The 14,856-nt window shown below is 38.3% G+C and overlaps 2 protein-coding genes across 3 annotated transcripts in view; one reads left to right on the top strand and one right to left on the bottom strand.

Annotated features, from left to right (window-relative positions):
- The window catches only part of Igf2bp3 (insulin like growth factor 2 mRNA binding protein 3), a 141,442-nt gene extending 139,432 nt beyond the window's left edge, over positions 1 to 2,010 (top strand). For both annotated transcript variants that reach the window (XM_047561025.1, XM_047561024.1), the window contains 3 exons: positions 127 to 258; positions 1,108 to 1,221; positions 1,727 to 2,010. In XM_047561025.1, the coding sequence (XP_047416981.1) occupies positions 127 to 258; positions 1,108 to 1,221; positions 1,727 to 1,825 (345 nt within the window). In that variant the 3' untranslated portion in view covers positions 1,826 to 2,010. The remainder of the gene's footprint in view (positions 1 to 126; positions 259 to 1,107; positions 1,222 to 1,726) is intronic.
- A 1,702-nt stretch (positions 2,011 to 3,712) lies between these two features.
- Positions 3,713 to 13,700, bottom strand: Malsu1 (mitochondrial assembly of ribosomal large subunit 1). Its single transcript, XM_047561026.1, has 4 exons — positions 13,435 to 13,700; positions 11,666 to 11,844; positions 6,028 to 6,109; positions 3,713 to 4,877 (listed from the first exon to the last, which is right to left on the bottom strand). The coding sequence occupies exons 1-4, from the start codon at positions 13,679 to 13,681 to the stop codon at positions 4,690 to 4,692; spliced, it is 696 nt and encodes a 231-aa protein (XP_047416982.1). The 5' UTR covers positions 13,682 to 13,700; the 3' UTR covers positions 3,713 to 4,689.
- Positions 13,701 to 14,856: the final 1,156 nt, after the last annotated feature.

The following is a 14,856-nucleotide window of genomic DNA, read 5'->3' as shown; positions in this document are numbered from 1 at the left end:
ATCTTCCAAATGCAGATGTATCACTACAGAGGGTTGTTCCAGTTGGATTTAGGCCCACTTAAAAGTTAACTGGTTTTATGTATTTCAAACACAAATGACACTGATCAGCTATATTCTCACTTGTAGGCTCAGGGAAGAATTTATGGAAAAATTAAAGAAGAAAACTTTGTTAGTCCTAAAGAGGAGGTGAAACTTGAAGCTCATATCAGAGTGCCATCCTTTGCTGCTGGCAGAGTTATTGGAAAAGGAGGCAAAACGGCAAGTACTTCAGCAAAACCTGTGCAGTGGTATGAAAGGGAAAGCATTGAAAGGTACTTAGGAGTTCCAATTCCTGAATTTTGGCTAATTTATAAAAAGCAGGACCATCTTGACCAAGGTTTGGATAAGAGTGCCTATATTGTTATTTGAGTGTGAAAGTCGGCTACTAGTGAAAGTAATGCCTCTTTCAGAATGCTACTAGAGGAGTGTCCCAAATTAGTAAGGGGCATTCAGCATTAATCTGTTGATAAGCTTTCTGTTTTTAATGTTCAGACACTAACCATGAACTGAAAAAAATTTAATTTCATCTATAAGCGTACTCTTATAACTGAAAAAAAGCAAATGGTGCCCATTCTTTTTCTAACATCTTAGAAATTTCCAAAGCTATTTACATTTTGGAAGTAATGGGGAACATACAATTTGGAATCAGATTTTCAGGATTTCAATCTAATTTTGCCATTTGCTTGAATAAATGGGCTTATTAATCAGTTTCTTCAAATGAGCCTTAGTTCCAATATCTTAAAACAAAGGCCAGGTGTGCACATTTATGATCCCAGTGACTTGGGAGGTTAAGGCCAAAGGATTCCAAGTTCTAGGCCAACTTCAGCAACTCAGCAAGACCCCCATCTCAAAATTAAACAATAAAAAGGACTGGGATGTAGCTCAGTAATGAATGTCCCCTGGGTTCGATACACAGTACCAAACAAGGACAGAACAATTAAGCTCTTAAATTATTAGTGCATTAAATGAAATCTGTAAAGCCATAGCTCAGTTCTGGCACAGTAAATGCTCAGGAAATGGTAATTTTTTTAAATGCCAATTAAAATGATGTGTATTTGTCTATTTCAGGTGAATGAACTCCAGAATTTGTCAAGTGCTGAAGTTGTTGTCCCCCGTGACCAGACACCTGATGAGAATGACCAAGTGGTCGTCAAAATAACTGGTCACTTTTATGCTTGCCAGGCAAGTGGACTCTAAAATAAGTAATCACTTTTGATTCTCTCTCGAATGGAAGCAGTTCTCCCATGGGTGTTCCATACCCACAAATATGGTTGTTTGATGCTTTTTGTTATTTTGAGGTTGGGTCTTGCTGTTACCCAAGGTGGCCCCAAACTCTTGGGCTCAAGTGATCCTTCTGCCTTGGCCTCTCTTGTTGCTTGGACTGTATGTGCACACCACTCACTGCATCTAGTTGTTGCTTAACACTTTTAGTCCCCCTTTTAGCAGGTGATTTCAGAGATGACTAGCAAACTGATTAAGATATAGTTCAAATCAGCAAATGCCTTCTAATCCTAATTAGAAAAGATGTACTCATGTTTGTATAAATAAGTCAAATTATACTTTGCTGTTGTGTATAACTAAAAGGAACAACAACAAAAAAACGCATTTCTATTTGAAATTGTTGAAACGGTAGAGTAACTTTTAGTAACTTTTGATATAGATTTTTTCTAAGCTGTCTTTTTTGCAGGTTGCCCAGAGAAAAATTCAGGAAATTCTGACTCAGGTAAAGCAGCACCAACAGCAAAAAGCTCTGCAAACTGGACCACCTCAGTCAAGGCGGAAGTAAAGGCTCAGGAAACAGTCCACCACAGAGGCAGATGCCAAACCAAAGACAGATTGCTTAACCAACAGACGGGCGCTGACCCCATCCAGAATCACATGCACAAGTTTTTATCTAGCCAGTTGTTTCTGAGGACCAGGCAACTTTTGAACTCCTGTCTCTGTGAGAATGTATACTTTATGCTCTCTGAAATGTATGACACCCAGCTTTAAAAAAGAAAAAAAAAAGTAAAGGGGGGAGGGAGAGAAAGAGAAGAGCTCTGCACTTCCCTTTGTTGTAGTCTCGCAGTATAATGAATATTCTAATTTTTCTTAAATATTCCCCCATAATGCCAGAAATTGGCTTGAATGGTGCATATGCTAAATTCATCAAATTAATTAAAATAGATTGCTCCTAAATCCAATAGTTAAATTGGATCAGAATAGGGTTATCACAGGAACTTAAACGGTAAGCCATTAACATAGAAAAACTGTTTTTATTTTTATCTAACACTAACAGGAATAACCTAAGGGAAGTGCTGAATGGTGTTGGCAGGGGTATTAAATGTGCATTTTTACTCAACTACCTCAGGTATTCAGTAATACAGTAAAAAACAAAACTGTTCCTTTTTTGAAAATTTTATATACTTTATAAAGATAAAAGTCCAACCATTTTTTAAAAAAATTAAAATTCAACAGCCATTAGTAAACAGGAAAATAATTGAGAATGAAATTTTATTTCTGGCAGGTGACAGTAAAGCTGGAAAATTAATTTCAGGGTTTTTTTTTTTTTTTTTTGAGGCTTTTGACAGTTATTAGTTGGATAATCCAGTAAATATTCAAAGATATGGAGCAGTGCCTATATTTGGAGAGCAGCAATACCATTATTCCTTTGTTTATAGTTGGGAAGGTTTTTGATGGTACTATCAGAGCAATGTGGCGGCAGGAGGTTTTGGAACGGCTAGTTTAAATGGCTTCAGGAGACTTCAGGTTTTTGTTTAGCTACGTGACTGAATGCATAAATGCTTTGTGCTTTTGACTATCACTACCTACCTAAAGAAAGTAGATCAACAAGGCGATGCAGAACTTTGAAAAGGTTAAAACAAAAAACAAAAAAAAAGCAAGCTTTAGCTTGTCTTACAGGATGTTTAGTTTGCCAATACACTTCAATGCAATTGGTCTACACTTTAAGCAGACTCCAAAAGAACTGCTTTGCAAAGACCAATGGGACAGATGGTGTGACAGTGTCTAAAAGCAACAAATGGCTACATCTCCTTATGCCTGGCACTGTCATGATCCTCACTAGGCTGTTTTGAAGATTAAGCAATGGATGAATTAAAAAAAAAAAACCCACCTACGATATTAATAGAATATAGCAGACTTTCTGTATAATCGGCAACCAGTTATTTGAAAATAAGGCAAAGGTAGAGAATACAAGAAAGTAGTTTTGGGAATATAATTTGAATGACTGAAAACATCTGATCTTTGATAATGAAATTGTTTGCCCATTCCTTAACTTGATGGCAAAGACCAGTAATGTACAATTGTATGGGTATGGGTGGTCTCTAAGGCCACGCTGCTCTCTGAATTTTTGTGTTGCTTTTGTTCATGAGGTGATCACAGTTGTCATGTTATAATAATCTGAAAGGCATTATATAACCCTTTAACCCTTTGAGAATCATTTTTGCCTCATCATAATTCAAGATGAATTTCTACAGACTTAGGTAAATTTTTCTGAAGATTAGCATATCAAATTAGATGTGAAAATGATTTAAAATGTTTTCCTAAATATTTCAGAAAACCAGTTAATTTTGTAGTTTAGCAAAAAAGTGCCCTTTTTTTGTCACTGAATTCACCTAATATTCATCATCTTTTTTTTATACAATAAATTTAAACTGCTAAAAATCAGACTGGCTTTTGGTTGGATTTCAGGTGAGATATGTTTAAGGCCAGAGCTCTTTCTCAATATTTTGATTTTTCTAGTATTTTTTTTTTTTTTTTAATTCAAATAGGTGCTGCATTTATATCTGCTGGTTTAAATTCTGCCATATTTCACTTCTAGCCTTTTAGTGTGGCAAATCATGTTTTACTTTCACTTAAGCATTTGTAATTTGGAGTATCTGGTACTAGCTAAGAAATAACTCTATAATTGAGTTTTGTACTCACCATGTATGGATCATTCCTCATCTATAATGTGCCCCAAATGCAGCTTCATTTTCCAGATACCTTGATGCAGAATAAAGTTTTCCATCATTAGGTACAGCCTGTTGTGTAATGTTTCCAGGTGAATGTGAATGCTTTATATTTAGTCTACAAACTTAGATTTTTAGTAATAGTATGTCAGTGTCAAAATAGGCACCAATAGTTACTGGTAGATTGTTTTCTCTCACCCAAGGCACATTAACATGAACACTGATTACACTATTACATATAAATTAATGACTATAGGTTCCAAGAGTTTTTCCTAATACTTTTCGTTCTGAGGCTGTAAGAAGTCCTATACTAAAAGAATATCCTGTAGTATTTTACAACTGCCTTCTATCACCTCAAAGTAATAGGGTCAGTGAATGGTGATGTACTTTTGTGTTATTAAAAACAAACACTTTGGCTATTCCATTATACAGAATAATTTAAGCAAAATTAATAAAAATCTGAACAGAGAGCTCAACACAGGGACCAATGCTAAAACTCCAGGAAATCCTACTGGGATCTCAGATAAGCAACTTATTTTTGGTTTGATTGTATCTGCAATTCCTGCATATCAGTCCCAATGCCCATGAGGTAGACAAGATTTGTTCTAGCAGCAACCTATCAAGGAGGTGCAATTTAGGAACTGTTTTCCAAGAAGTGACTCAATCCAAATATGAAATGACTAAAGCAATTCATCTAAGTTTATTCACATTTGAACTCCACTGGAGTCAGGGATGAAGTGTCATCTTCTATTCCAAGAATGAAGTCTTCAGGTAATGTTTCAGGTGCTATCTGAGCTAACTGGTCATCATAAGAACGTAGGGTCCATAATTTCTCTAATTCATAGGTTTCTCTGGTTTCGGGAAGCATCAAATGAATCACCATGCTGCCTATCAGAGACAGATAAGAATTACAATGAAGAAAACAATTAAGTCTAGGAACTAGAGCAGTGGTAATCAAAGTGTGAGTCCCAGATTAGCATCACGCAAGAACACTTTAGAAAGACAAATTGTAGATCTCATCCCAGCAAAACATACCACAGAAATGATGCTATATGTTCCTTAATCATATAAGGAGATACATGATGTTAATGTATAAATTTCTGATGGAAATGATCTGCCAGATTTCTGCACATACTGTGAGCAAAAAAATTACCCACTGCCTTGGGCTCTAAACTACTTTCCTATATTTCCCTCCAGAACAGAGGGCAGCATTGCTTCAGCAGTGGTTCTTGGAGGCATTAGGGACACTTGATTGCCACAAATGGGGAGGATACTGCTACGCAGCCTTCGATATACAAGATAATCACCCAGACTCACAACAAAATTACCTAATCCAAAACATTAATTGGTGACGAAGCTGAAAAACCCCTAGGTTACAGCCAAACAGGCCCACTTTCTCCTAGTTATAAACCACATTTAATAATTCAGAGTTCCTCTTAGAACTCTGTACATGTGTCATCTGGCCCCTCTCTTGTCCCACGGGATCTGAGGCTCAAAGAACCAGTGCAAAATTGATGATGCTGGTCACTGCTACTGCAGCCAAATGTCCTTTCTAACTCCAAAAGTCATGTCTTCTACCAGTACCCATGACAATGGAAGGACAACTTGTTTGCAAGTAGGTTAAACCTTCAGTTCGCTCAGTTTTGACATTTTCTCTTTATAATATCTTGTTGGGAGATGCTTTGAAACCATACACACACTAACCTGATAAATTTTTTTATTAAAATTCTAGCCTTGGTCACAACCTCAAACCTTCCTCTACTACCACTAAAGGACCTCTTCCACTTGTGTCTACAGTCATCCTTCCAAACCCGAGTCTTCCTCCAAGGTGTCTCATCTAAAGTACTTTTGTTAGACAAAGATTTCACATGTGAAAAAGACCCTGAATTATAATTAAATAGATTTTTCGTTACTTAAAATAATTTTCAAAAATCTTACATGGAAATGCCCTCAGCAATTTTATCTCAATCCTTCTGTGGCTAAAATCAATAGTAAACAGTGTCAATACTTATTTGTGAAATATGCCCAAATAACTTACCAAAATCCACACACAGCCAGTCATCGGTATCCTTCCCTTCGATCTTAACATAAGGCTCACTTTTATACTTCAGGTGTTTGTACTGAAAAATAAAGCCAGTCTGTATATTAAAAAGGGGGAAAAGGTCTTTTCTCTGAGGATCCAGTAGCATTTCTGGGTAGGAATTTGGAAACTAGCTGACTCATTCCTCATAGTTGTACTTTGCCCCAAGATTAATAATTTAGGGAAATATCTCCCTATCTTCTCTATACCTCTTTGCCAAATCCTGTCCAAGTCCTGAGAGGACCACCCTATTCATTCACCAGTGTGCCCTGAGGCAATGAGGCCCGCTCAACATTTGGTCCTCATCTATATCATCCCTTATACCCATGTGGCTTCCCTTTACTCTCAGGGAAGACAGATGTCACTTTCCTGTTTTAAGGCAAGGTTTCAGTGCTCCTGACTTAATTTCATCTGGCTTCAGGATATGTTTAGGGCATTTCCTCATCCCATGTATGTCTATTCCTAATAGAGCTATGAACTCATTTCTTTGTCTGATATTAGTATAAATCAAAAACTATTACAAAAGACAAAGGACATTACATAATGTCAAAGGGTTCAATGTTCCAAGAAGATATAACAATTATATGTAACACTAAACATCAGAACTCCTAAACATATATTGACAACTGAGGGGTAAAATGACAGCAGCACAAAAATAGGTTTTAATGCCTCATGTACCAAAATGGATAGAACAAATGGAAGATCAGTAAGGAAATAGGACTTGAACAACACTATAGACCAACTGGACCCAACAATGGCAGAATACACATTTTCCCCAAGAGCAAAGAGAAAATGCTCTAGGATAGATCATGTATTTGACAACAAAGGAAGTCTTAAATTTAAAAAGACTGCACTACAAAGTGTGTTTTCTGGTCACGATGGAATGAAAGAAATCAACAGAAGGAAAACTTGAAGATACACGAATGTGAAAATTAAATAGCCCATTTTTAACCAATAGAGCAAAAAAGGAATCACATGGGAAAATAGAGGAATGAAAGTTAACATACGAAAATTTCTGGGATAGAGCAAAAAGGAAATTTTATAGGTGTAAATATTTACATTAAAAAATAAAGATTACAAATCAACCTAAATTTATACCATAAAGCAGTAAATGAAAAACTGAAAGCTGGCAGAAGGAAGGAAAAAGTAATTAGGACAGGGAAAAAAACAAACAAACATTGGTGAAACCAAAATTTGGTTCTTCAAGAATATCAACAAAATTGACAAATCTTTAAGGGGAAAAATAATTAAATCAGAAGTGAAAGAGGGGTTATTACTACAAATTCAAGAGAAAAGAATTTTAAGAATATTATGGACAACTGTACACCAACAAATTGGATAACATAGGTGTAACAGGCAAATCCCTAGAAATAAAACTACCTTATCATGAAGAAATATGAAGTCTGGATAGACCTGTAACCTGTAACTAGTAATCAAACTCTCCCAACCAAAGAAAGAAAAAAGTAAGCCCTGAACCAGACAAGTTTACTGGTGAATTAGACCAAATATTTAAGAAAGAACAATCCTTTTCAAACTCTCAAAAACCTACAGAGTGAACACTTCCTATGAGACAAACTTCACCCTAATACAAAAAAACAACACAACAAAAGAAATATAGACCAATATCTGTGGTTTATATTCAATACAAAAGTCCTCAATATCAGCAAACCAAATTCAGCAGTATATTAAAAGGATTATACACCACGATCTAAGTGGTAAAAGGAAGGTATCTCAATGTAATAAAGTCCACATATAAACAGCACACAGCTAACATACTAGATGGTCAAAGACTTTCAGTCTCCTCAAAAAATAAGGTGAGTAATGGGGGTGGGAGGGGTTAGCATTAGGTTTAGGGTTAGGTTTAGAGTTAGGCTAAGGAGAGCGGTAAGAATGAAGGAAAGAAGGACTGTATAAAGGGAAAAGGGTGGGAGGGGTGGGGGGGAAGGGAAAAAAAAGAAACATCATTACCCTATGTAAACGTAAAAAAAGAAAAAAAAAAAAAAAAAAAAAAAAAAAACAAGGTGAGAATGCCCGCTTCTATTCAAAAGAGCACTGGAAGTTCTAGCCAAAGTAGTTATGCAAGAGAAAGAGAAGGCATCCAAATCAGAAAGGAAGAAGTAAAATTATCTGTTTGCAGGCAATGTGATCTCATAATGTAGAAAATTCTAAAGATGCCACCAAAAACATGATTAAGACTAATAAATTCAGCAAAACTACATTGTACAAGATTGACACACCAAAATCAGTTGCATTTCTATATTGTAATAATGAAAATTAATGAAATTAAAACAATTTCATTTACAATAGTGTCAAAAAGAAGAAAATACTTAGGAATAAACTTAGCAAAGGAGGCAAAAAAGACTTTTACAATGAAAACTACAACCAGGCACAGTGGCACACACCTATAATCCCAGCGACTTGGGAGGCTGAGGCAGGAGGATCATGAGTTCAAAATCAGCTTCATAACTCAGCAGGGCCCTGAGCAACTCACACCCTGTCTCCAAATACAACATAAAAAGGGCTGGGGATGTGCTTCAATGGTTAAGTGCCTTTGGGTTCAATTCCCAGTACCAAACAAACAAAAAACACTGATGAAAGAAAGATCACACCAATAAATAGAAAAATATCCTGTTTATGAAATGGAAGACTTAATATTATAGAGATGACAATACTATCCAAAGCAGTCTGCAGACTCAATCCCATTGCTATCAAAATTCAATGGTGTTTCTTTGAAAGAGTAGAAAAATTCATTCAACCCTGATTAAAACAATCCTGAAAAAGAGAAATGCTGGTGGTCTCAAGTTTCCTGGCTTTAAAACAGTACAGGGACAGGTGTGTGGCTCAGGGTATGCCTAAGAGGCCCTGATTTCAATATTCAGCACCACCGCCCACACCCCACCCCAGCCAAACAAAACCCTTAGTACAAACTAAAGTAATCAAAACTTGTAGTACTAGCATGAAGTCAGTCCTACAGACCAAAGGAATAGAATAGAATCCAAAAGGGGAGGAAAAGGAAAAAAAAAAAGTCCTCACACATGTGGTTGAATGATTTTCAACAAGACTGCCGAGATCTTAAATGGAAAAAGGACAGTTTTTTTCAACAAATGGTGCTGGGGAAGTTGATGGAAAACCTTGCACCATCAACAAAACCTAGCTTAAAATGGATTTAAGCTGGGCACACTGGCACATGCCTGCAATCCCAGCAACTCAGGCTGAGGCAGGAGGAGTCAAAGCCAGCCTCAGCAACTTAGCAAGATCCTGTCTCAAAATAAAAAGGACTGGGAATGTAGCTCAACAAACTGTCCCTGGATTTAATCCCTAGTACTGCAAAAAGGAAGTGTGAATGTTTAGCTAGGTGCAGTGGCACACATCTGTGATCCCAACAACTTGGGAGGCTGAGGCAGGAGGACTACAAATTTGAGGTCAGCTTCAACAAGTTAGCAAGACCTTGTCTCAATTTTTTTTTTTTTTTAAGTTTTTAAAAAGGAATTTTGCTCAGTGGCAAAGCAGCCCTGGTTTCAATCCCCAGTACCTTCCCAAATGGATTAAATACCTAAACCTAAGACCTAAATATAAAATTTGTTGAAGAAAATAAGAAAAAGCTATATAACACGATTTGGCAAACAAAGTAAAAAGGCTACCCACAGAATGGCAGGAAATATTCGCAAATTATATATCTGATAAGGGATTAATGACCAGAAAATAAAACTCCTACAACTCAACAACAAAATATCAAATCTGACTTAAAAATAGACAAATGTCTATTTGAATAGACATTGCTTCAAATGGTCAATAAAATGAAAATATGCTCACCATCACTAGTCAGGAATGCCAATCAAAACCACAAGGAGGTATTATTTTATACCCATAAGAATGACAATTATTTAAAAAAAAAACTGTTTTGGCTAGGATCTGGAAAAATTAGAAACCTTAACCTGACTAGTGGGAAAATAAACTAGTCTAGTCACTATTTAAAACAGCATGGTTGTTCCTCAAAAATTAAAAACAGAATTGCCATATGATCTAGCAATTCCACTTTTGGTTCATACCTGAAAGAATTAGAAGCAGGGACATCAACAGGTATTTTGACACCTGTGTTACTGTAGAACTACTCACAACAGCTAAAAGTTGGAAGCAACCTATCAATGGTAAATGAGTAACAATGCAATATATATATATACAGTAGAATATTATTCAGCCTTAAAAAAGAAACCCTGGCATATGCTATAGCATAGATGAACCTTGAGGACAGTGTTAAGTAATAAGCCAGTCTCAACAGAACAAATACTATATGATTCTACCCATGTAAGATACTAAGAGTAGTCAAATTCAAAAGCAACAAAGTAGAATGGTAGTTGGGGAAGGGGGAATGAGTTATTTTTCAATAGGTACAGTTTCAGTTTTGCAAGATGAAGGAAGTTCTAGAGATGGATGGTTTTAAGTAATGATTGTACATCAATGTCAAAGTACTTACTGAATGTACTCCCCAACATGATTAAAATGGTAGGTGCTACATTATTAATATTCTAACACAAACAGCAACAAAATGTTCTTGACAGATAGCATTTCTCTCCTTTCTCATCTAAAACTTTCATAAAAATAACTTCTAGTCCCTTATTTCTCCTCCTGCAGATTCTCTGAAAAACCTCTCATTCTTTTTATATCCCCAAGTTCAATGGTGACTACTAAGTCTTCATCTTACTCCATCCCACTATTGCACATGATAGAGACACGGTCTGACAATTCTTCTGCACGCTCTACTGATTTCTTCCCTGATCCAACTGTTTTTGGAATTTGCTCTAACATGTTGCATCAGGGCTATTTTCAGACCCCTTTTCTACGCAATTTCAGTATTCTTTTGGTCTAAACTGCCTTCTCTTTGGCCAGTATTCAACAGGGAAGAGAGGTCCATTCCCCTGTAGAACTGTAGCAGAATCCAGCTAGAAACTTCCAAATACAGCTCCCACCCCACCATTCTGATTCATACCCAGCCCGATTAGAAAATGAACCCCCCTCCTCTTTCCTAATACCTGTGAATACACTGGGCAAGGAATACGTCTATTTCATTACTTTTTCCAAGCTGAGTACAGTGCTCAAACATTTGATTTAAAAATGTAGGCCAATGAAAACAACTTTTTACAAATATGGAAATGTTTTATAAACATCCAGTAAAGTAACAATCAGTCACATGGGTCCACTAAGCACATGAAGTGTGGTTAGTACAAGTTAGGAACTGAATTTGTAAGTTTAATTTACAATTATAAATAGTCACATGTGGTTAGTGCTACTGTATAATAGTGCTGTTTTAGAAATCCCTCTCGCTTAAACTGTCTTCTCACTTTCCTCAGGTTATTCTTTTATTTTTTTCTTTGTGGTCACAAGAGTCAAGAATTGGAAATATCCTAACTGAACAGGCTGGACACTTGTTCCTAAACCTTTCACTACCAAACAACATAAAATACACTTAAAGTCTGAAAATTGGGGCTTCTTATGTAACCTCACTTAATGGTTTAATTTCTAAATGTTGCTGCTCAACCTTGACACAATGATACTATTCCATTCAGTTAATGGTGCAAGAGAAAATAAATCATCCTACCATTTTCACAATATAGTAGGCCATGGCATGTAAGTGTCGGGTGGAAGTTCCACTACCAATCACAAAGTAATCTGTATATCTCATTTCTGGAGGAACCTTGATCACACAAATGTCTCTTGCATTTTCTTGCCTCAGAAGTGAAACCAGCATATCGATGTCAAACTTGGGACCAGTGTGATCTGAAAGGCACAAATGTTGGTTTGTGATAAATGTCCAAGTAGGAAAGAGACTTGCATGCACCTAGAGATGCAGTGCCTCCCAGAGGAGACTAAAACTGCTCCTCTATGAGGATGTTTAGATCCAAAATGTTTTGAAAGATGGCAGGGTCTAGGCCTTCTGGGAGCTGAACCTGGGTGAAGTAGTTTCATATAGCACTGCTCAGCTTTCACAATGTGCTCAGATTACACACAACCACTGAATTTCCTTTGCTATTACCACATGCAAGTAGAACCATTCGTCAGTGTCAAATGACTTTCTATTCACTATTACTGAAATGAGCAATACATCTCAAACAGAAATGCTATCAAAGGGGCCGGGGTTGCGGTTCAGTAATAGAGCATTTGCCTAACACATGTGAGGCACTGGGTTCAATCCTCAGCACCACATAAAAAAGTAAATGAATAAAGTAAAAAAAGAAAAGATATAGAATACACACATATATATAAAGAAATGCTATCAAAGAAAAACAGTTTGGGAAGGAGGTGATATTCTGGGGCATATTAAATCAAACCCCTGCCATAAGGCTTATAAAACTAAAATTATGAGCTGGCTGGGATATGGAGTAGTATCTGGGTCACAGCCTTCAAGTGAGATGAAGAAACAGGCCTAGTAGAGCCAGTGTGGCCTATAATCAGTCATTAAGAGCTAAAAATTTTAAGTGATTCTCAGTTTGAACCATCAGTTTTTTCTCATAAAGCAATTTGGGTTATTACCAATTGTTATATATGAAAATCTTTTACATGTAGAGATTTAGATACTCTTTTTTCATCTTGGAGTTTTACTAGAGCCTACAATTTTACAGCTCTCCTGAGTTCTAAAGCTGACTCCAAAGAATCTAGTAGCTAATTCATCAAGAGCTCTCCCTCTAATATTCTACAAATTTTTAAATAAACTTTTTTTTTTTTTAATCAGGGATTGAATCCAGGAGTGCTTAACTATTAAGCCACATCCCAGCCCTTTTTAAAATAAAAAAAATAAAAAAAATTTTTTTTTTTTGGAGACAGGGTCTTGCCAAGTTGTTGAAACTGGTTTTGAATGTGAGATCCTCCTGCTTCAGCGTCCCTGAGTCGCTGGGATTACAGGCCAGCGCCACCGCACCCGGCTCTAATTTCCTGGATATGACCTGTTTACCATTTCTCAAGTTTCTAAAACCATTTGCAATAATTAGAGAATTTTAACTGGAATTCATCTCTTATTGGAGGTTCTTCCGCATCCCTTGGCCCCCGCCCTGGCTCTTCCTAAGACTCCTCACGTCTCATTTCCCAGGACTTCAAGGAGACAGTGAAGCGGAGTGAGTACGTAGAGGTTTTGATGCCAAGGGTTCGGTGTGGCCATGCCAAGGTTGAGGCTTCGAAGACTACAGCTCATCTTCAGGCCTGTTTCTTCAATGTGAAATAGGAAGGCGGACGGTAGCAACCTGTGAAGAACCTTGCTCTGGGTCTGTAGTCACTGGACCCGTTAACAGAAATGCATAGAGCAGGGACCCCAGGACCTCCTCCGTCAGGACTTGGCTCCCAGCTGCCCAGGGAGAGCTCCCCTCCACCCCGTACCTGCAACGCCCGGCTCTGGGACTCCCTCGCCGGGTGTCCGCTCCTCTAGCTGAGGCCCATCATGCAGGCCACGCACAAAGCCCGGGGTCAGGCTGGCCCGGCAGAGCGCTGGTCCCGCGGGAAGCCGCCGCACGGCTGGCAGCTGCAGCCGGGACCCCACAACCGCAGAGGGTGGCGTACGCCGGGAGAGAAGCCTGAGCCACCGGAGCGGCCCCAGGCGCCGCGCCGCACAAACGCCGAGCTCCATCGCAGGCGCAGCGCGTAACGCCGCGGGGCGGAGCTCCACGGAGCACGGGCAGGTTCTGCGTCTTTCAATTGGCCCAGTCAATCCTGCTTGGACAGGAACTTCTACGTCAGTCGTGTGGGCGGAGCCAGGGCCAAGGGCGGAGTCCGGAGCCAGGGTAGGACTGCCGTGACCCGGAAGAGCTGGCTGACGTTGAGAGTAGGTTTCCTAAGGCGTTAAGGGTTGGTTAGTGTCAGCTGATCTTGAGTTTTCTCTCCTTCCTTGCGTCTCTTTTCTGTTTCGGACCACTCAGTGAAAATTAAGACAAATTTTTCTGAAGCTGGGTAGTGTAGGTCAGTGGCAGGGCTTGCCCAGCATATGGAGCTATGGGTTCAATCCCAAACACCCCCTCCCCCGCGAAAACCACGTAATTTTTACCCTCTCCCACTTCCAAAAAAGATCCAAGATTCCTTTGAAAAATTGAAATCCCATTATCCTGGACTAATGTGGGGTGGAAGGCAGAGGTGTAAAGGACCATGTGGGAAAAGTGCCAAAGTTCACTCTTGGTCTACACCCGTTGAATGGAGGAGTTTCTGCCAGTGGACAGACTGTGAGAGTTAGGAACATGACACTGACATGACTAGGGTCACATACTTAGTGGTCAAACTGAAACCAGAAGTCAAGTTTCTGGAAGAAAAAAAATGACTTCCTGAAAGGAAGTTTCCCTAGAGAGAACACAGAAAGAAGGTAAATGTCCCTAGTGCCTGGAACGTGTTACCACATGAGAGGCTAGGCTATAACATTGGCTGCTCTAGAAATATTCGATTTCAAATCGTAGAAAAGCCAGTTTTGAGGGAAGATAGAAGAAATTTGTTTCAAATATTCTATCTTCAAAATCCTTGAAATTAGGACTTTTAAAGAAGAAAAGGCAGGGAAGTGACAAAGGGTAGAAAATGTGCAATGTAGATTTATTTTGCCTGTGTTAGGACTGAGTGGACACAGGCTTCCATCTTCTTTGGTGCTTGTCAGGGTCCGGCAGCCCCCCAGCCTCCACTCAGCGTGAGGAAGCCATTCCCAATTTCAAGTGGGGTGGGGTAGGGCACAAATCTAGTTTGCTTCAAACACTGCCAAGCATATGGTACGTATTCTAAAAATGTCCAATACATTATTGAATGTCTTTAAAAGAACTCCCAGCACAA

Source organism: Sciurus carolinensis, chromosome 8, assembly GCF_902686445.1.
Source record: "Sciurus carolinensis chromosome 8, mSciCar1.2, whole genome shotgun sequence".
Taxonomy (NCBI): domain Eukaryota; kingdom Metazoa; phylum Chordata; class Mammalia; order Rodentia; family Sciuridae; genus Sciurus; species Sciurus carolinensis.
This window is presented reverse-complemented; position numbering and strand designations above follow the sequence as displayed.

Excerpts from the sequence above, each read along its gene's own strand:
- Malsu1 (XM_047561026.1), bottom strand. The coding sequence starts at position 13,681 with ATGGAGCTCGGCGTTTGTGCGGCGCGGCGCCTGGGGCCGCTCCGGTGG. Across the intron at positions 6,110-11,665 it reads CCTACTATATTGTGAAAATG|TACAAACACCTGAAGTATAA; the intron begins GTAGGATGATTT and ends TTTATTTTTCAG. Across the intron at positions 4,878-6,027 it reads CTGGCTGTGTGTGGATTTTG|GCAGCATGGTGATTCATTTG; the intron begins GTAAGTTATTTG and ends TGTCTCTGATAG.